This window comes from Adiantum capillus-veneris, chromosome 1, assembly GCF_014529385.1.
Source record: "Adiantum capillus-veneris isolate H3 chromosome 1, ASM1452938v2, whole genome shotgun sequence".
Classification (NCBI taxonomy): Eukaryota; Viridiplantae; Streptophyta; class Polypodiopsida; order Polypodiales; family Pteridaceae; genus Adiantum; species Adiantum capillus-veneris.
In genome coordinates, this window is record NC_140931.1 from 117,623,809 (window position 1) to 117,645,002 (window position 21,194).

The window sequence follows — 21,194 nt, forward strand, 5'->3', positions numbered from 1 at the left end:
ACACACATACACTAATGCAATATATATATATATATGTATGTATGTATGTATGTATGTATATGTATATGTGTGTTTTTGTTTGTGTACTATGTGTACATATAGATATATATATATGTATACATACATCCATCCATACGTACAAGGATAGAAGCACGTAAGAGAGTGGAGCAGAGATATTGAATCCAATTGCGTTCATATCATTGAAACCAATTCTAGAACTCACTCCATTTATTAAAAAAAGTGTTATTATTACATTGAATTCTCTTAGATTTCATCTCTTCACACCATGCTAACTTATCTAATCTCTATAATCAAGCTTGCTAGCATTGCTAGATCAAGGTAGACCAAATGAAGGAATCTCTCTCTCTCTCTCTCTCTCTATATATATATATATATATATATATATATATATATATATTATATATATATATTATATATATATATATATATATACACACACACACACACACGCGCGCGCACGCACGCACGCACGCCAATAGAATTAGAGCACTCCTAAGTTTGTTGAACAAGGGCTAGAACCTCATGAAAAATAATGTCTATGAGAAGCTTCCAATCTTGGTATCAAAAGAATGCTTTGCAGCATCTATTAAGTCATGCATCACTTTCATAAATGCGATAGACTATACGTGTACAAAGAGAGTATTGACAGTGTTCCACTTGGAAGAGAGATAACCCTATGAGAATAGAGGCATTGTTTTCTTGGCCGCAGCAACGTGCGGGTCACATACTAGTTTGTATTAAAAAAAGTGTGAAAGTAGTTGACTAGTAAAACTTCAGCTTGACCAAATACCGACAAGGAGACACTTTCAAGAATACCAATGAGGACTTATGACAATAGGTAGTGCGAACGTTTGCATTAGATGGATGCTATCTCACAAGATACTCGCTTTGGGAAAAGGAAAAGGGAAGATTTTGGATCATAACCAAGCTTTTTTTTTATTTAAAAAAACCTCTTTCCATGTGAAACCAGGCAGTGCCATGTAGATAAAATAATCTCTCTCTTATCTATTTTGGTTGGATTTGTTCAAGATTTTCTAATATTTATTCCTTTTTTACGATCAAGATTTGATTTTGCAGCGTGACTTGGAGTGAAATGTTTTCTCTCTCTCTGCTCTACGAGCGCATCTGAAGAAGAGGTTGCAAAGAGATATCTCTCTCTCTCTCTCTCTCTCTCTCTCTCTCTCTCTCTCTCTCTCTCTCTCTCTCTCTCTCTCTCTCTCTCTCTCTCTCTCTCTCTCTCTCTCCAAGGCATGTGTCGTCGACAGCTGCAAGTCAGTCATGTGTGTGGGCGCCACAATGGGGATGGACGAGGGAGGATGCTTTCCAAGTAGGAGGAGGATGGAGGTGCAGCATGGGAGGTGCCCAATATAGTTCCAAGGTAGCAAGATGCAGGTACATGGAACAGTCGTGCAGATGCGGGGCGAGGAGACAGGCCATACATCTGACGACAACAAGGGGGGGACGGACATGCAGGATGTTCGTGCATTGCGTTGCAGGATGTTCATGCATCGCGTTAGAATGTAACCCGAGTAGGGGGCTGGGGAGCGTGCAGGGGAGGCAAGAAAACAGACTCCTTGATTTCAAAGGGAAAATCGAGTTTAACAGGGAAAAGCAACGCATCCGTCAACTACCAGAGAAGTACAAGGATTCGGAAACAGGAACAGGAGCAATGAGCAGGATGTGCACAGGAGCAAGGTGGGGTGATTCGGTGAACCATGAAGGGTATAAAACGGGGCGAGGTGACCGACCCTGCAATCTCGATGACGGTAAGACAGAGGGAAGGGCTCAAGGATGATGCATATAAAATAACCAGAGGAATCTGGTAAGATTCTAGCTAATAAAAGGAAGTGGAGCGCGTACATGAGCATGAAAGGACTAAAACCTGTTGTGACATGCTTAGCACTGTTGTAGGCAAACTCGAGGATAGGTAAGTATTCTTCCCAGTCTGACTATTTTTTTCTGACGTATGCTCTTAGCATATCCTCTAGCACCTAGTTAACCCGTTCCATTTGACCATCCGTTCCTCGGGATCACAGTCACTAACAATGGTTACTTAGCAAACCACACAATTTGTATAGATTGTCCACAAATAACTTGGCTAGTTCTGGTATCTTAACCGTTGATTTGGTCGGAATAAACTTACATAATTTTGTCAACCTGTCTATGACAACCCATACTGAGTCATGACCTCGTATAGTGGTTGGTAAACCTACAATAAAATCCATAGAGATGCTTTCCCATTTCCCATTGGGAATCTCCAAAGGATGTAAGAGTCCTCCTGCTTTCACGCGCTCTGCCTTGTTAACTTGACATTTTTGGCAATGCAAGACACAAGCTTGAACAAAGCCATGTAGACCTGGCCAGTAAAACTGTCATCGTACGAGAGCATAAGTTTTTCTAATCCCCGGGTGCCCTGCACTTGGACTATCATGACATTCATAAATAATATGGCGCCAAATGTCTGTGTCCATCGGTACACAAACTCTCCCCTTGTGGAGTAGGTACCCATTGTCGATGGGAAAATGCTTCCATCGCTATAGTTCATCACTTGATAAAGGAGAACTAGGTGTGGAGGTTAATTGTACATTACCGTCATTGGAGTGAGAAGGATCCCTCTTTTGAACATGGCTCCACACTTTGGATTATGCTTCATCATGCTCATATTTTCCCTTGAGAGAATCTAAAAATTCACTACGAAGTTCCGTGAACAAGAACGAATTGACCTCTGGCATTCGACTTAGAGCGTCTGCCACTACATTGTATCGGTCTTTGCGATACCTTAGCTTGGCGTCATATTCCTGAAGGATCTCGGCCCACCTGGCTTTTCGACCCTTTAAATCCGTTTTTTATTTGATGCTTTCATGGTCAAACACAATCTCAAACCGAGCACCATACAGATAATGCCCCCATGTTTTTAAGGCAAACACTATTGCATAGAGTTCGCATTCGTAAGCAGAATAGTTTTGCTGAGCTGCATCAAGCTTCTTGCTTTCAAATGCAATCGGCCGTCCGTCTTGTAACAGGACTGCTCCAATAGCACGGTCACTGGCATCCGTCTCCAAAACAAATGGTTTCAAAGGATCTACAATAGCCAGTATAGGAGGTGTAGCTAATGCATCCTTGAGCGTATCGAAACTGTGCTGTTGAGCGGATCCCCACTGAAAAGCTTTACCTTTTCCTTTTAGTCAATCCATCATAGGAACAACAATTTGAGCATAGTTTTTAACGAACCTTCGGTAAAAACCTGCAAATCCTAAAAATATTCGTAATTCTTCCAGATTTTTAGGAGGAGGCCATTTTCGGATGGTATTCACTTTGGATTGATCCATGTATACGCCGTTAGCTGAAATAACATGCCCTACATAATGAATTTCATCTTTTAGAAAATCACATTTAGATTCCTTGGCATATAACTTGTTTGTGCGTAACAACTCAAACACCTGCCTGAGATGTTGTAAGTGTTTTTCTTCAGAAGCACTACAGACTAGGATGTCATTGAGGAAAACAATGACAAATTTACCCAAATATGGCTTCAAGACACTATCCATAAGTGTCATGAATGTTGCAGACGCATTGGTTAACCCAAAAGACATCACCAAAAACTCGTAGTGTCTAAACCGTGTTCGGAATGCAGTTTTAGGTATATCGGAAAGTCAAATACGGACTTGGTGATATCCTGACCGCAAGTCTATTTTCGTAAAAATACGAGCATGAGTGAGCTTATCAAACAACTCATCTACTCTTGGCAATGGGTATTTATTCTTAACTGTAACCGCATTTAAGCCTCGGTGTCTACGCACATGCGCATGCTGCCATCCTTTTTCTTCACTAAGAGGATAGGCAAAGCCCATGGTGAAGGACTGGGTTGTATAAACCCTCTGATAAGGTAGTCAGCAAGCTGGCATTCCACCTCAGCAGCCTCTAAATAACTCATACGGTAAGGTGGTTTACTAGCAGGTTTACAACATGCAGCCATGTCAATGCTATGTTGTACTGATCGTGTCGGCGGTAATCCTAATGGAAAATCATTAGGAAATACATCTTGAAATTACTTTAATAATTTCTGTAATTGACTAGCAACGTTTGCTTGTTTAGAATTAGCAATTGGTGGAATAGAGGAGAGAGAAGCATGCGGCGTTGAGGAATGTTCAACAGACTCAATGTTAGAAAGAAAATGAGACAGTGAGTAACACAAGAAAACCCGATCTATTTCATTATCAGAAACGAGCTGCATAAGCTCAGCGGTACAAATCAGTGGTGGTGATGAAGGTATACCTTTTTCTCCTAACAACAACACATGTGCGCCATGGGATTCAAATATCAATCTATTGTGCTCATAGCTACGCTTCAGTGATGGTCCTAGGCTATTGGTCCTAGGCTATGCAACCACTCACTACCAAGAACCACATCATCCCTTTCCATGTTCATAACCTGAAAATCCAAACATGTAGAGTACCCTTGTACTTCCAATGGAACAGCTCGACATTGAGTATCCCATATTTCAGTATCATGTCCATTCATCATTGCTACCTTGTAGCGGTGGGTACTCGGAGTTTGAGGCAGTTTGAGTTTTTTCACCAATCCGTAATTGATGAAATTGTGAGTAGCACTGTTATCTACCAAGATGCGCACCTTGTGCCCTTGCAGATATCCGTGAAGGGGATCGGGGAGCACCACAGACGAAGAGTGAGAGAGAGAGAAGGAGACACACAACACAGATATGGGTGGGGAGACTCAAAGAGTGAGCAGCCCCCTATACACTTATGCTATGTATAAGGTATACAAGTCAGTAGGCGCCCAGACTCTGGGCGGTCGGGCAAGGCACAGGCGCCTATACCCCAACAACCTCCCACTTAAAGGTGACTGTGCCTTTAAGCAAGAGAACCTAGTCTAAAGACTACAAAAGGCGAGAGAAAACCGCTCTCAACCGATGCCCACTGGCTGGTTGAGATCGTGTGCATCCGGCTATCTTGCTCCCATGTAAGTCCATACACCACCAGACGTACCGCACACGTACTGCAAGTATGTACGCAATACCTGCATATCTCCCTCGTGCACTATGCCATCATCAGTCAACAAACGACTGACAACCCCAACTGCAAATGCTCCCACTACAGTTGCTATGTCGGGCCTCGAGATCAACATCTCGTACATGAGGACACCGAATGTTGATGCAACCCTGGCAACCTCTGCCACCTCCAACTCAGAACTCAACTCATGGCAATCCTGTCCCCTATCATAGAGACCATGGCACTCTGACTCCGAGCTCTGGAGTGACTCCTCATGCCTACCACATATCACATGTGTACCAAGTGTATCCATATGTCCTGAATCTGCATCAAGCTCTGGCATAAGCATATCAAGAAATGACTCCACAATAGCCGACATCTCAGCATCCATGTGAGTCATCTCTGTCATCACCTCTGATGACTCATCCTGCTGTGACTCACTAGAGCTATCCCGCTCTACCTGTGCATCCGTAGACGCAACCTGCACAACAAGGTCACTGCTCTGCACTCCATGCAAAGCACCCTGCAACCCACAAGCAAAAGAGACTCGCCTGCTCTCTCGCTCTCTACCTGGCTGCATGATCACAGAGACAACACCGTCTCTCGCGTGATCCACATGCAATGGGTAACCTGTACCACTCCTGGCACCTCTCGCAATCACTAGCAAACCCAAATGCATCACAAAATCTCGCTCTCGTAGCGAAATCTGACATCCACAATCTCTAAGCTGACCAATCGAGATCAAACTCATTGTCAAATCTGGTACATAGCGCACATGTCGTAACAAGTAAGATGCACCACTCGGTAATGACAATCTCACATCTCCTGCACCTGCTATCGCATGCACCGATCCATCGGTCAAACGTACACTGCCAAGCATCCTGCTAGAATAGCTACAAAACCATTCACGATGCGGCGTGACATGAAACATAGCATCTGCGTCTAGCAACCACTGCGAAGGGAGTGCACTATCCACATGTATAGCATCTCGTGCATAGCTCGAGGTAAAAGTGACATCCCCGTCACTAGTATACTCCGACACTACATGTGCCTCAACTGTCAAAGCAACTGAGTCCATGGCATCACTACATACATCTCTGAGACTGTCATGTCTCCTACGATGTCGCATACGACAAAAACAGCGTCGTCTAAAGTGTCCAAAATGACCACAATACCAACATGTCACCTGTCGGCGTGCTCGTGAATGTACATGTCTCACACGAGTCCGTGATGACTCAGATCTATCATACATATCATGTAATCTACGCCAAAGTGCTCTCGAAGTAGTCTCATACATAACAAAAGCATATACAGACAAGGTGCAAAGAGAGCGTAGATAGTGACATCTCCTCTAGCTCCTGCCACTGATCGTCAGACATGTTTGAAGGTCTATCTGCATCACCACTCAATGGTCGATGCAACCCTCACTGTGTCAATGCATCAAGCATACACTCTCTCCATGCTGCAAAGTCTAACCCATCAAACATGCACATTTCGGAGACATCATAATCTGAGCGATCACCTGTCTCTGCCATGAGCACAATGTAGCAAACTAGAAAGCAAAACCACCTCACCAACAACATCTAGAAACTGTCTACAAATATGGCCAGAAACACAATGTAAAACCTGTGAGACACACTCCAAAATAGAGCTCCCGCAATGTCAATATAAGCCTCGCCTGCTCTAGTATCACACTGCAATCAAACGCACTACTTACAAGACGCATTCATGATGACCATAACCTTGTGCATAATCTTCACCGAATCAGCCCTGAAATTCAGCCCAAAATTACAAAATTCTCAGCCCTCTTGCATGGCCAAAAACAGTCCGTAATTCAGCCCCACACTACCAACCGTAGCGCATAAAGAATCAGCCCAAAACTTCTCCAAGAAGTTATGACTTGTTCGGTCTGAAGATCACCTGCACACACGCCGTCATAGAGCATACATCTGTGAGCTAATCACCAAGCCCACACTGTGTGGTATTGATGCATACACACACACAAGTCTCCCACCTGCAGAGAACACCGCACGCAAATGCTGAGTGCAACCTGCAATCTCTACCTAGATCGCATAAATGATACGCATAAAACTCCTGGGAAAATTTCGCCAGAGTTTCGTCAGTAAAACGGCCACAAAACCAGTAACCAAACTGACTGCACGCTCAAAACCATGAGCAACCAAAGCGCATCAAACCACACTCCAAATGCATGCACCAATCTCCACACTTTGCATATTTCATTGCAAACACCTGCAAATCTAGTACACAAATATCTGCTCTAACTGTGACTGCCAAAAAACATGCTCAAGGCATACATTGCCGAGCTCAAAATGCAATCACATTAGTCTCCCTGAGCATCAAACCACATAAGGCATACATCGTATCCTCCCACCTGTGAGGAAACTTGCAGCAAATATCACTCTCACATTTGAGAGCAAACCATGTGTGGAATCCTCGACACACAATAAACAACTGCTGCTGCTGCAGCAAATTCAGCGTTCAGAATTTTAAAGTTCTGATATGATGAGCGCGTCCGGAGCGTGCCAAAACTCCAAGGTAGACTCCTGGATCACATGTATCTGAGTCCGGGTATGAAAGCTATGCCAAAAAACCTCCGTTTCGGTCCAAAAACGCAACATAAACTGCCAAAAGAGGGCTGAAAAATGCAACTCCTCAACCGTAGGTCGAATGAGGTTTCTGATGGCTCGAATGGCTTTGAAAGGGGGGTAAAACGCCAAGACACCTGGTGGAAACGCTCTCGGAAAGCTGAATTTACCGATGCCGAAGTCGAAACCCTGTTTGCACTCTTGAAAGTGTGCGCGCGCGGACGCGATTTCGGGAATGAAACTGGCTCTCCGCTGTCGTCGTGACTGTGCACACCGCGCTCCCTCCGCACCTACGCTCTGATACCAATTGAATGGGATCGGGGAGCACCACAGACGGAGAGTGAGAGAGAGAGAGAGAAGGAGACACACAACACAGATATGGGTGGGGAGACTCAAAGAGTGAGCAGCCCCCTATACACTTATGCTATGTATAAGGTATACATGTCAGTGGGCGCCCAGACTCTGGGCGGCCGGGCAAGGCACATGCGCCTATACCCCAACAATCCGTGCATACATACTAACTCATGTGGTCTAAAGGTTGCCACATGGAAGCTGTGAGACAGCATTCATGCACCACCTCATTGTGTGTTACTTCCACGGTAGAGAATCTTGAGGAAGACTCAAGAGGCAGCAGTTGCATCGTGTGCACTGCTTTCTCCTTTCCCTGAGCAACAGATTTCCCCTTGGGACAATCCTTTTTGCCATGACCTCTTTCTAAACATTGAAAACATAACTTTTCTTTCTTGGCTTTATCAAAATCCTCAAGAGAGAGAGGACCCCTGGGCCCTTGGGTTTTTTAGATGCATCTGAATTAGCAACTAGAAATTTTCTTTTATTGTGCCCATACTGAGTGCTTGTATTACCATGTATGCTAGCAGGCACGTGACTATTATGTGTTTTCTTCTCATCGGGATTATCATGAATATGTGCTTTCACTATGGCTTCCTCAAGTGTTTTAGGGTCTTGGGTCTTGACATACTTCTTAAGCTCGGGTGTCAGACCTCGTATGAACCCCCGTACTTGTTGAAAGGTATCTAAGCCTTCCAACTTGAGGAAAACATCCCGATAGTGAGAGATATATTCAAGGAGTGATGGGTATTGGTGCATGGAACATGTGTTCCAAGCCGTCCAATTCCGATCGGCCTCGTTTGTAGGCAAAAATTCCTTGCTAAACATTGCTTCAAAAGCTACCCAACTCTGTGGTATGATGTTCTTCTCCTTGAGAGACATTCACCATTTGTAGGCCTTGCCTTCCACAGTTAAGCTCGTTTGCAGAGCTCTAACTACATTCGGAGTACGCCGTAAGGCGTGAATTCCATCCCACTTGCTGAGAAAGATATTCACTGCATCCTTATTGTGGTCTCGGTCTTCCCCCTTAAAAATCGGTGGTTTGGTGTTCATTAACAATTCATCCACCTCTTTTGCAGTGAGAGTATGCAACGTATCATCATTTGGGCCTTGCCCTAGATTAGAAATTCCCTACCCTTGTGTGGCAATGTGCTCATGCATGTGCGTGTCAGCAGGACTCTTAGACTGCTGATGCATTAATTGAATTACTAATGTGGATAGTTTAGTAACATTTTCATTTAAAGCTTTAAAATTTTCATCCATGACTGTCATGCGTGTCTGAAGTGCACAAAATTTTTGAATATTGAGCAATTCATAAGTATCTTCTCCTGTCGTAGCGTTGCGGGTACTCTACTTGAGAGGATCCGGCCGCGGGCCATCATTGGCAGGATCAGGAGTACTTTGCTCAAAATCGAATGTCAATCCAAATCCATGGCTACACAGTGCGGTGAAAGAAGTACTCAAAAAAAATACCTGATATTGAGAGCACTCACAAAGTATAAGGAGCCTTGCTAACTCTGTCAAAATTGAGAGTAGTCCAGTGGAAAGTGATTCGAATTGTCCGCCATAGATGGAATTTCACTACTTGATAGCCGAATCAATTAGGCTTGAAAACGGTAATTGATTTCACCAAAAACTTGTACTGCAACTCCGCCAAATTGTTTGTCTTGAAATAATTGAGTTTCTGCGTAATACGCAAAAAAAAATTGTCGGAATGTGCGTCGGATACGTCGATGCCATCCTTTCCGGCCTTGCCGTATTCACACGTAGTGGAGTGGGGGAGGGTGGGGTACCCACTATAGGTACCACCCCTTAGGCTTTAAAATTTTTGTGTATGGCCACTACCCTAAGGGGGTGGGCGCCCTTCAAGTGGGAAAAAGAACGCACAATCGGCTATGGCGCCAAACGGGCAGCGCGCAGGGGTTTGCAACGCTTGGGGCAGACGATGCAAGGCCCGAGGGGCTTCGGCCCTATGTCGAACAACGCTGAGCAGGCCCTTGCGCCTCCAACAAGCCCGCGCGTCGACGTTTTGGTGCTCCTGCACCCAGCGGCCCTCCCTTGCTAAGCTCGCGTGCCCACGGCTTCGTCTTCGTCGACCTCCTTGCTAAGGGGTGATCCCTACTGTGTTGGACCCCAACATGCAAGCCTTGAGCGGCTAGAAAGCACCACGCCCTTCCCCTTTCCCAAAATAGACACAAGCTCTGATATCAGTGTAAGACAAGGGAAGCTAGAGCCTGAGAGTCCACCACCCATCCACCCATTATATAGGCAAGCCCCTGGCCCTTTGCCCTAGTTGGACTCCCCGTTCCACACCGCATAGCCCGGCCCTTTCCTTGTCTAGTCTGGCCTTGCCGGTGTCCAAACAAAAGCAAGTGTGATTTTTTTACAACAGAGATACATTACCTCGATCATGTGATCTCTTATTCTGGCATCAAGATGGACACTGACAAGGTCGCTGCCATTCTTCGATGGCCACATCTCAACACGGTTGAGGAGCTCAAATATTTTTAGGCATGGCTGGATTTTATCAACAATATATTCGTGACTATGCCAAAATCACTATTCCTACGACGGATCAACTTAAAGCAAAAGGTAAGACCTTTTCTTGGGAAGAAGCCCAAAAACGCAGTTTTGAACAGCTCAAGGTAGCTATAGCCACTCTCCCATCCTAGCAATCGTCGACCCACTTAAGCCGTTTGTGGTAGAGATTGATGCTAGTGATAAAGCCATTGGTGCGGTACTTCTCCAGGAGGGAAGACCTACATCCTTTGAAAGTAAAAAGTTAGCTAGAGCTCAACAGAATTATTATGTCTATGAGAGAGAGCTCTATGCCATAATTCACGCTATACGAAAGTGGCGACACTATTTATATGGTGCCGAGTTTGAAGTAGTTTTTGACCATGAGAGTATCAAATGGTTTCCTACTCAAACAGACTTGAAGGGCCGTAAAGCTAGATGGACAGAAATCCTTCAAGATTATGATTGTAAGCTACGATATCGCAAGGGGCGATATAATGTAGTAGCGGATGCACTAAGTCAGATGCCTCAGATTAATTCACTTGCTTTCACGGAACTAAAGAGTGGATTTTTGGAGTCATTACGTGACAAGTGTGCACAAGATCAATCATATGCTAAAGTGTGGAGTGCAGTTTTAAAATCACACTCACATATCTCTGAACAGCCAGTTCAACATGTCTCTGCACGTGCAGATAGAAACTCCAACACATAGAGCTCCACCCCTACTCAGAAAGAGCTTAAGCGATGGAAGAATTTTTCCATTGATGATGGCTACTTACTTCACAAAGGTAGAGTATGTGTGCCAAAGGACTCAGACACTAGGCGCCAAATCTTATTTGAGTATCATGATAGTCCAAGTGTTGGTCATCTAGGTATCCGTAAGACGTATGCCTTAGTTTGACGGCAATTTTATTGGCGAAGCTTACATCATGATGTTCAAGAGTACGTACTAAAATGCTAACAATGCCAAGTTAATAAAGCAGAGCACCTCAAGGTAGGTGGCCTTTTACATCCTTTAGAGATTCCACAAGGTAAGTGGGAGAGTATCTCTATGGATTTTGTAGTAGGACTACCTACTACAAATCATGGCCATGATGCCATTTGGGTAATTGTATACCGTCTCACAAAGATGGGTCGATTCATTCCCACTAAGACTACGGTTAAGACACCGGAATTAGCACGGCTATTTGTAGAGCATATATATAAACTCTACGGTCTTCCAGCTAGTATCATTAGTGATAGAGATCGAAAGTTCGATAATCACTTCTGGAGAGCTGTGTTCCAAAAGTTGGAAACTAAACTTAATCTAAGTATGGCTGATCATCCAGAAACGGATGGTCAAACAGAAAGAGTAAATCAAGTGCTAGAGGATATGCTACGAGCGTACATTAGCAAGAAGCAAACCAATTGGAAAGACTACTTACCTATATTGGAATTTTCTTATAATAGTTCAAAGCATGTGACTACAGGCTTTAGTCCATTTATGCTTTGTATGGATTTCAACCTAGATCATCCGTTACGGTGGGGTTGGCTAAGGAGAAGATACAACAAGCGAAGGATTTTCTCCAAGACCATTTTGACATGCTTCGAGTTGCTCGACAAAATGTTAAGCAAGCTCAAGATTGACATAAGAAGTACGCAGATGAGCATCGACGTCTTGCTACTTTCGAAGAAGGAGACATATGTGAATTTTTTCAAGTTTAGAAAGGATAGACGTATGTGAGCATGCATGAGTTTAACTTTGAGTGTTTACTTCTCATTGGACGAAGTTGTAGGCTTTCAATTTGAAGACTATTAGTAAGTTTGCATGAATTGAAAAGCAAAGGTTCATTGGAGATTTTACTCTCTCTTCCTCATTCTCACACTCTCAAGTGCCAAGAGTGGCCAAGAAAAAACTCTCTCTCTCTCTCTCTCTCTCTCTCTCTCTCTCTCTCTCTCTCTCTCTCTCGGAAGCTCTAGAGACGAACTCTATGCTTAAGAGGTTGGCATGGATGCAAATCCAAGAAAACAAATTATCTTCTTCTTCAACATCATCTTCAAATGGAAGATCTTCTTCTTCTTCATCATCTTCTACTACTCTATCATGTTAAGCTACGCTAAGAGCTTGCTCATGGAGTAAGCATATAAGAAGTACTATTTTACTCTTATCTATCTCTTGCCCTGCAGTTCTTTCTCCCTGCTAGAGTGTTTAGGCATTGGGAAGGAGGGTTATAGCATGGAATCTTAAAGAACATCATCTTCTTGGTTCAAGGAAAGTTCTGCAAGAGCACAAGTTGTATTGTAATTGAAGCTCTCTTTGAGAGAGAATTATAATGCAAAAACCTTTTGGAGGAGAAATGGGCTCCAAGAAAATCCGTCGATCCTCATCAAGGTGTCAATCTTAATTTTGGTATTCTTTTTGAATTATGTGTATGTTTTTAATGTTCAAATGTATAGATGTGCAATGAAATTAGCCCAGCACAACCTCTAGTCTCCTCTAAAAAATTCTCTTACAAAAAATTCTCTCCTTTTGAATTAAATTCCGTTGAATTTAAAGTAAATACTAATTTTTCTAACAACCTCTCTAGTAGGCAGCCAAAACTACTTTTTCAAAAGCCAATAATTAATTAGTTTGGGGGGGGGGGGGAAGAAAGGAAAAGGGAAGGGTGGGGGGAAAAAAAAGGGAAAAGAGAAAGGGGGGGGGGGGTTGTATTCTTCTTTTTTTTATGGCTCAAAGGGGCTCAAGGACCAGCGTAGGCATATAGCCTAGTGGTTAAGGTTGAGTTTCATACTATATACGTGATGTGTTCAAATCCTACTCATTAAGATTGATTTTAAATGGTGACGTGCATGGACATGCTAAAGCATCTTGGGGAGATTCTATGTAATGAAAAACAAAAGTAGATCGAGTAGTAGTAGCAAAACAAATAGTGAATGGATACCTAAAGTGGGTTCAAACAAGTCCATCAATAACGTTTCTTAGTTTCGTTACCTCCACCTCCTTTGTTCACACAAGATATACGTAACAAATTTGTATTAAAACAAGTGAAAGGATCATGACGGCTTTCTAAAACAATAAGAAAGCAATAAAATCTTTAGGTTCAGTTTAATAAGAATTATATAAGGTGAGGCACTATTCAAGAATGTCTCTTTTATTAAGCGATCGAGCATCCTCCTCGCAAAGAAGCAAACCAAATATACTAGTAATTTTTTTCAAATTTGTAGGATTTTTTAGCTAAGTTTTGACATCATTGCATCGGTTTTTCTTCTCTTTATCATGGTTTGCTCATATATATATATATATATATATATATATATATATATATATATATATAAATGTAAAACTAATTAATATATATGTGTGTGTATGTGTATGTATGTAGTATAGAACTTACTAGAATTAAGATGAAATAAAAATATCCATTTAATACTTTAAAACCAAAATAACATTTAAGATAAGTTCCAATTGTCACTGAAAACATTGAAAGTATCCTTTGAAAGTATCCTAACCCAAGACATCTCTAAGGCTTCTTTTAGAAAGCCAAAAAGATAGTTTATTGCCATGTATCACTAATCAACAAGCTTTTTAACCAATGGTCCACAATTGCACCCAAAATGTAACCCTTTCACAATGGCCTTATTGGATCCCAAAAGAACAATGTGAAAGTTCATTATGGTCTACATAAGACTATGTGAGAGAAAACAAATAAAATTTAAATAACATTTAAGGTAAGTCTCAATCAGGCCATTTTTTTATGTTTTTCTAGTCGGTACTCGCTACTCCCAAATAGCTTATATATTATGAAAAGGGCCCCAATAATAAGGTAATTGGTGTACATTGCACATTAGTATTTTGAAACAAAATAAAACAAAAAGGAAGTAAAATAAAAAGACACATTAAAAATCAAAACAAAAGAATATTTTAATGCTTTCAAATAAGCATAGAAAATAATTAATAAAATTAATGAAGTGATTTTTAAAAAAAAATCCTCAAATGAGAGAATCATTTATCAATACTTCAGTGTTGAGAAAGATGTGTCTAAACTTAGGTTTAAGCCGATTGAAAATCGAGATTAGCCGGTTGCAAAGGATGGCAAAGGAAAAAAAAACCCGATAAAATATACTAGAAAATAGTTCGAATAGTTTCAAATGTAAAAATTTCTACTAGTGTTTCCATTTTGTATTTGTATAAGGAGAAAACTTGCCGCTTAGACAAAAAGGACTTTTTCGAAGATTGTATCATAAGATCAAACTCGTATGAATATTTTGTTTAATGTTTTGATCTCTAAAGTCATTTTCAAGCATACGGAGAAAGTAAATGCTGCCTAGCATTCTAAAACAATAGAATGCAAGAAAAGTAAAGACAAGATGTGAAATGAAAGAAAAGTCTTTATCATGCACTAAAACTATGAAAATCCCCCTAACCCAATCCAACACTAAGAATTTCTTTTAGAAAGCCAAAAAGTGTGCAATGAAATCATCCCAACAACCTCTAGTCTCCTCTAAATAATTCTCTCAAGGAAAACTCTCTTCTTTTATAAATTAAATTCTGTTGAATCCGAAGGAAATACTCGATTCTCTAACAACATCTCTAATATAAAATGCATACCCATCAACAACGTTTCTTAGTTTTGCTACCTCCACCTCCTTTGTTCACACAAGATGTACGTAACTAATTTGTATTAAAAAAGTGTGAAAGTAGTTGACTAGTGGAAGTGCAGCAATACAATGAGGACTTTCAACAATACCAATGAGACACTTTCAACAATACCAATGAGGACTTATGACAATATGAATTGCGTGTATACACGATAGTTGAAGTGGTCTTCATGAGTGGAAATAAACCATTGGGATAGAATCATAGACGTGAGTCGGACCAAGGCTCATTTTTTAAGGGTGACCTTAATCATTCATTTGAAGGGTATATTTTTAACTATCCTTCATTAAACTATATTTATACAAAATTAGAAGGGCTACTCAAAGATTTTTCAATATTCTATCCTTCTTTCGAAGGGTAAAAATATTTTTTCCCTTCACTGAAGGATAAAAGTGCCTTCGAAGGGCGTCGAAGCCTTCAAAAATTAGGCTTGGATGTGACCATAGGGCTTCTAATGCCAATACTGTAACATTTGTATAAAGCACTTTTATAATACATATAGAGACTTGCTGAGACACTTTCAAGCATATAAAAAAGGACTTATGACAAGATAAATTTGGTATATATGCAATAGCTCAAGTGTTGTTAAAATGTACTCTTATGAGGTAGTTCGCCCAATTATAGGTGGGTTTGGAAACAAAGTCTTTTTTTCTTACCCACTACCTCGATGGGGTTTGCTCAATTGCCAAGCATGGTTACTCCACACGAAATTGTCTATTATAAACTGCACAACGCACACCTTAGGGCGTCCATGTGCACCATCTTGTTTTAGAGCCAGTTCATGTGGAGGTCATATTGTGAAATTATTTGCAACCGGCAATAAGCGGTGTTTGGGTTCACATGAGGGTCTGATGCCGCGGATCTCATCTATCTTGTTCCTAACTTTTATGAGAAGAACTGAGCAAACAAGACCTTTTTACAGCTGAGCTAGCGTGTGAGAAGGTGGTGGGTTCAACACCCCTTGACTAGAGACATGCTCTAGACCTTAGGGGGGTTTCCCATGTTATCCGGTCTTTTTCCTCGTTGGCATTTGTCCTTTTCAAGAAGTTTTGGACAAATTCTCACAATAATTCCCACATTGTGACTTACCTCAACATCATGAGCTTGTGCGAGGGAGGCACTGCATAACTAGCTAGGTACCGGCCCGGTGGGGGGCCCGGTGGTCCTCTGCCAGCAAAAGCTCATGATGTTACACATTGTATGGAAAACACTAACGAAGACTCCGTTTTCCTACATGAGAACATTTCTGAGCAGGCTTGCAACCTGTGCGCATTTTTCCAAACGATTTCCTTCATGGGAACTTGCAGGCATTTGCAACATGTTGCACACAAGCTGGCAACCAGCATCCCATGTGAACTGGCTCTTCACCTTGTTATTTGAAATCAGAGACGTATAATCAGCACGAAGGGGACCACGAATCTTGCACACTGTTGTTGAGCATCTGTGCTTGCTTGGTCATAGAGTCCTTTGCTGTAGAAGGGTGAATAAAGAGAGGAGGCTGTGGCGCATCATCTAGGAGAGTCTGCAATAGCCGTAAGAATGGGACAAGGTCAAGTGATGGTGGAGGTTATACTGATGAACAAGCACCTGGGCGATGGTGAAAGGGACGATGCTTTGGTTGTTGTGGGCAGCATAGCTCAGTTGGGCAATTGGCTACCCTCCCAAGGCCTGCGCATGCTCCCCGATTCCTTAATCCCCAACTCTTGGACTGCCTCTGTGGTAATTTCTCCCTCTCTGGGTTCGCAGATTCGCTCTTCATTTCCGGTTCCCCTCGCTGTCTCAAGATCATTTCTACTAACCCACTTTCTGTCTTTGTGCATGCCAATTACTAGATTCATGATTTGGGTCTCGATGAGGCTTAATTTCTGATTTTTAACCTTCTTTTGTAGAACTTGCCTGCCGGGCTTGTGTTTGAGTACAAGATCGTGCGCTTAAGCGCCGATGGAATGTGCCGTGGTTGGATGGCTGGCTCAAATAGAGCACTGTTAGTACCACGTTTTGCAACAATGGTCAGCGTAGTCAACCTGTGGGAGTTTGTAGCAGGTGACTCCTAGGAATCAATCTGCCTCTTTTGGATATTTTGTATGTGTGTGTGTGTGTCCACGCACATGCACGGATGTTGACGCAATGTGATTTGTGCCCAGTGCTCTGAATGTCAAAGTGAAGAAATTCAACCAGAGTGCGGACATGCACGTCTCTTAATATGAACTAAAATACCCACATCTAAACAAAAAAAAAAACTATTACAGAAAGAAGACAAACAACTGAAAGGGTCAAGTTGGCTTTTTAAAACAATAAGAAAGTGATAATATCATTAGGTTGAGGTCAGCAAGAAATTTCAATGTTTGGGAAAGGATTGCCATAGCTTAGCTTTGAGCCGGTTGAAAATCGAGACTAACTAGTTGCAAACCATGGTAAAGGGAAGAAAAATCGGTGAAAGATAGCTCAAAAATCTTGCAAACTTCAAAAATTTTGCTAGGATTTCCAGTTTGCTTCTTTGTGATAAAGAAACCATAAAAGAGACTTTCTCGAACGCTCACTCGAATCAAGCTATAGAATGCAAGAAAAGTCAAGCTTTGTGAAGCTATGAAATGAAAGGTAAAATAAAAAGAACTCATTTATATGTGTGTGTGTGTGTGTGTAAATATATGTGTGTGTGTGTGTGTGTGTAAATATATATATGTGTGTGTGTGTGTAAATATATATATGTGTGTGTGTGTGTGTGTGTGTGTGTGTATAGAGTTTACTAGAATTATGCAAGGTGAAGCTTCATTTTAGCATTCTAAAACAATAGAATGCAACAAAAGTTAAGACATGTCACGATATATTCATTTAATATTTTAAAACTAAAAAAACATTTAAGGTAAGTTTCAATCGTCGCTGAAAACATTAAAAGTATGCCTAACTCAACTCTCCTCTAAGGCTTCCTTTAGAAAGCCAAAAAGCGGGTTGTACTTAAACCCAAAAGGAATAGAAATTTTAACGTTGTGGGAATAATCGGGGGGGGGGGGGGGGGAGGGAAGAGAGAGAGAGAGAGAGAGAAGAAGAAGAAGAAGATTGTTTTAACGTCATAGGAAACTACCTTAAAGATCTATCTTACGCGGAGAGTTGAACTCAAAACCTGTTATGAGAGAGAGAGAGAGAGAGAGAGAGAGAGAGAGAGCTAAATTAATTTAATTGCTAGGTTCAAGCCCTGTGACAATAACCTTTGGAATAGTGAAGCAACTTGGCAAAGATGGCGGCCACCTTCTACTAAGTGGTGACAGTAAAGAGCTTGGGCAGTGGAAATTAGACAAAGCTCACTCCATGGTTTGGCACATTGGTGATCGGTGGAAGGTTGACACAGTAAGGAAGCTATCTGCTAGTGGCCTCTAGTGAGATGCACTAAATAAAAATAGATAGCACTAAATCATTCACTTGAAAATGAAAGGCATATGCAAAATAAGTTAAAGAAGCTTACTTGAGTGAAACTTTGAAACAAACAAGGATAAGACATCACAAAGACTTGAATCCTAGCATATACCATGTTTGCTTGCTTTTGTGCATGCGTGCATAATGATGGCGTGAGAGACGCAAGCACGAGTTCTTGTTTAGTGTTGTGGATGAGCACTGTGATGCTTTGCTTGTAATTCTGCTTACGCACCATCGGTGTTTCGTTGCGGTGTTTCATTTTCAAGCAACTTGATATGTTACCTTTTGGCCAGAATGTCACTGCTGGTTCAACAATAAACTACAAATATCTAAGTGTGTCAGACCATGTGAAGGAGGTGGAATGGATGCCTGGCCCAAACAGAGTAATGCAGGTGCCAAAAGGTGCCATAGCTTTGACAGTGCTGGACAGGTGGACCACCCACTCAGGTACAAACACAGTTGCCTATCTGCCTTGTGTTACTGTGTATGTGTAATGCATACTTTTCCTTACACATTAACTGCCCTGACAGTTCCCTCTATCCGCACTACTACGCCTATACAAGTACAGAATGTTGCTGTCTACGTTGTGCTTGTGCAACGATGCTCATTCGGTCACCTCTTCAAATTGGTGGGCAATATTGACAAGCTCGGGAAATGGGACCCTTGGAAAGCCCAGAAAATGGTGTGGCATTTCAATGACATTTGGATTACAGCCATAGTAAGCCTCCCTCTCTCTCTCTCTCTCTCTCTCTCTCTCTCTCTCTCTCTCCATCCAATATATATGATGTGTTGGCTGACTTTTTTATGAGACAATCAAGAACCTCCATGCAGGATCCTTTCTGGAGTATAAGATTGTTCTAGCCCGAGAAGCTGATGATACCATCATTCAATGGCAAACTGGTTCGAACAAAAGACTCTTGGTACCGGACACAGATCATGAGCTGCTTGTTGAAGAAGTGTGGCAGTAGGAATAGCTTGCCGAGAACATATTTATGTCAGAACGGGGAGTCATAAACTGTCTGAGACAAGCTCTGAAGTTGTTAGAACACAATGGAATGTATAGAAAAGAAGTGATAAAATCACCACAAGAAGATTTAGAAATTTTCTCATGTAGGAAAATGGAGTCTTTTTCAGTGTTTTTCATACAATGCATAACATCATGAGCTTCTGCGAGGGAGGCACCGCATACCTAGCTAGGTATGATTGGGGGCAGGGGACCACCGGCCCCTCCACCGGGCCGGTGGTCCCCTTCCCCCAATCGTACCTAGCTAGATATGTACTGATTGGGGTAAGTCACAATTTGAGAATTATTTTGAGAATCTGTCCAAAACTTCTTGTGCATGCACGAGGCCTGCGATTTCAAGGTAGTTACGAGAGAGTTCTATATTATTAGTAACCATTGATAGTTTGTACTGATCAACAGGGAAAATGTCTAGTTAATCTCTCTCTCTCTCTCTCTCTCTCTCTCTCTCTCTCTCTCTCTCTGTGGCTACTGCACATTTGCAGGGGCGCCAGAGGCGCTCTTACTCTGTCGTTCTCTGTTGCAGGTTCACAACCACCAGAGGTATTGCAATTGGTGAGGGCAGCAGGGCAAAAGCTCAAGTGCATGCCATGGTCTATGTGATAATGGCTATGGGCAAACGAGGGAACACAAGGAGTCTCAGAAGATTCTAGTAATGAAGAGAGCCACCAAGGGGGAAAACGAGGGCCTACTGCATGTGAAAGGGAGAGATACATTAGAATAGAGGATGGAGCACTACAAAAGAAAGGTGGTCGGCTGAAAGCAGAAAAACAGAAAAACAAATCAGCTTGCCATAATCGAATTCTGCTAAGACTCGATGCAAATTTGCACACACACTCTCATCAGTTGCATTGCTTGCCAACATCTCTCCAATGGCAAACCCGATGTTGATTTTTGAGGAAGATGGAAGATGCAGTGTCAACCATTAAAACCTCAAATGCTTTCAACTCATATGAGACATTCTACCATGAGAGTTTCCACAAGAGGGATCATTTCCACCAGGTTTTGATATAGCACTTCGTCAATGGTGTCATCACTAAAGAGCAAGGAGTGAGTTGATGCAAGAGTCCGTTTCTCTTGCTGTCGCGTCCCAACTCTTGCTGTAATGCGGTCCTATTGTCGTAGTTCGACCCACTTCCATAAATAGGCTTAGCCACCTGGAAGCAGGGGAGACAAGTCTACGTGTTGGCCGAGGAAAACCTGCATGCAAGTGGAGACGCCCGTGTGACCAAGGTTGCGATTTGTACAAGAATGAGCTCCCTCTCTGTGGCCCATCCACACTCAGCATATCTCACGATGCAGCGATATTGACGCCCTGTGTCCATTTCCTAACTCGTCGATAGGATTCCTTTGATACCTTAACTAATAAGGACTTCCATATCAGCCATTAAGCTCTGACAATGCAAGCACACAATAGCATGACCATGGGAGGCCTCGGCATAGAATCAACAAAATTAGAGAGAGAGAGAGAGAGAGAGAGAGAGACGCTCAACTCGGACATAGAGGGAGGAAGAGAGACGCACTCCCCAAACCCCCTACCCTCGTCAGCCATGCTTTCCTCCCCATGCACAGCCACTGGCTGCTGACAGGTGAGCTAGGTGCCGACTCCCTTCCTCCTCCCATTA

At 42.3% G+C, this 21,194-nt stretch overlaps 1 protein-coding gene across 2 annotated transcripts; it reads left to right on the forward strand.

Moving 5' to 3' along the window:
- The first annotated feature begins 16,364 nt into the window (after window positions 1-16,364).
- On the forward strand, window positions 16,365-19,686 carry LOC147465411 (uncharacterized). Of its 2 annotated transcripts, none has more exons than XM_086519960.1 (6): window positions 16,365-16,856; window positions 17,027-17,180; window positions 18,322-18,482; window positions 18,842-18,995; window positions 19,079-19,266; window positions 19,367-19,686. In XM_086519960.1, the coding sequence occupies exons 1-6, from the start codon at window positions 16,677-16,679 to the stop codon at window positions 19,514-19,516; spliced, it is 987 nt and encodes a 328-aa protein (XP_086376086.1). In that variant the 5' UTR covers window positions 16,365-16,676; the 3' UTR covers window positions 19,517-19,686. The 2 variants fall into 2 exon arrangements, with proteins under 2 accessions (XP_086376086.1, XP_086376096.1); XM_086519970.1 differs by having other exon boundaries at window positions 16,366-16,856; window positions 19,380-19,686.
- Window positions 19,687-21,194: the final 1,508 nt, after the last annotated feature.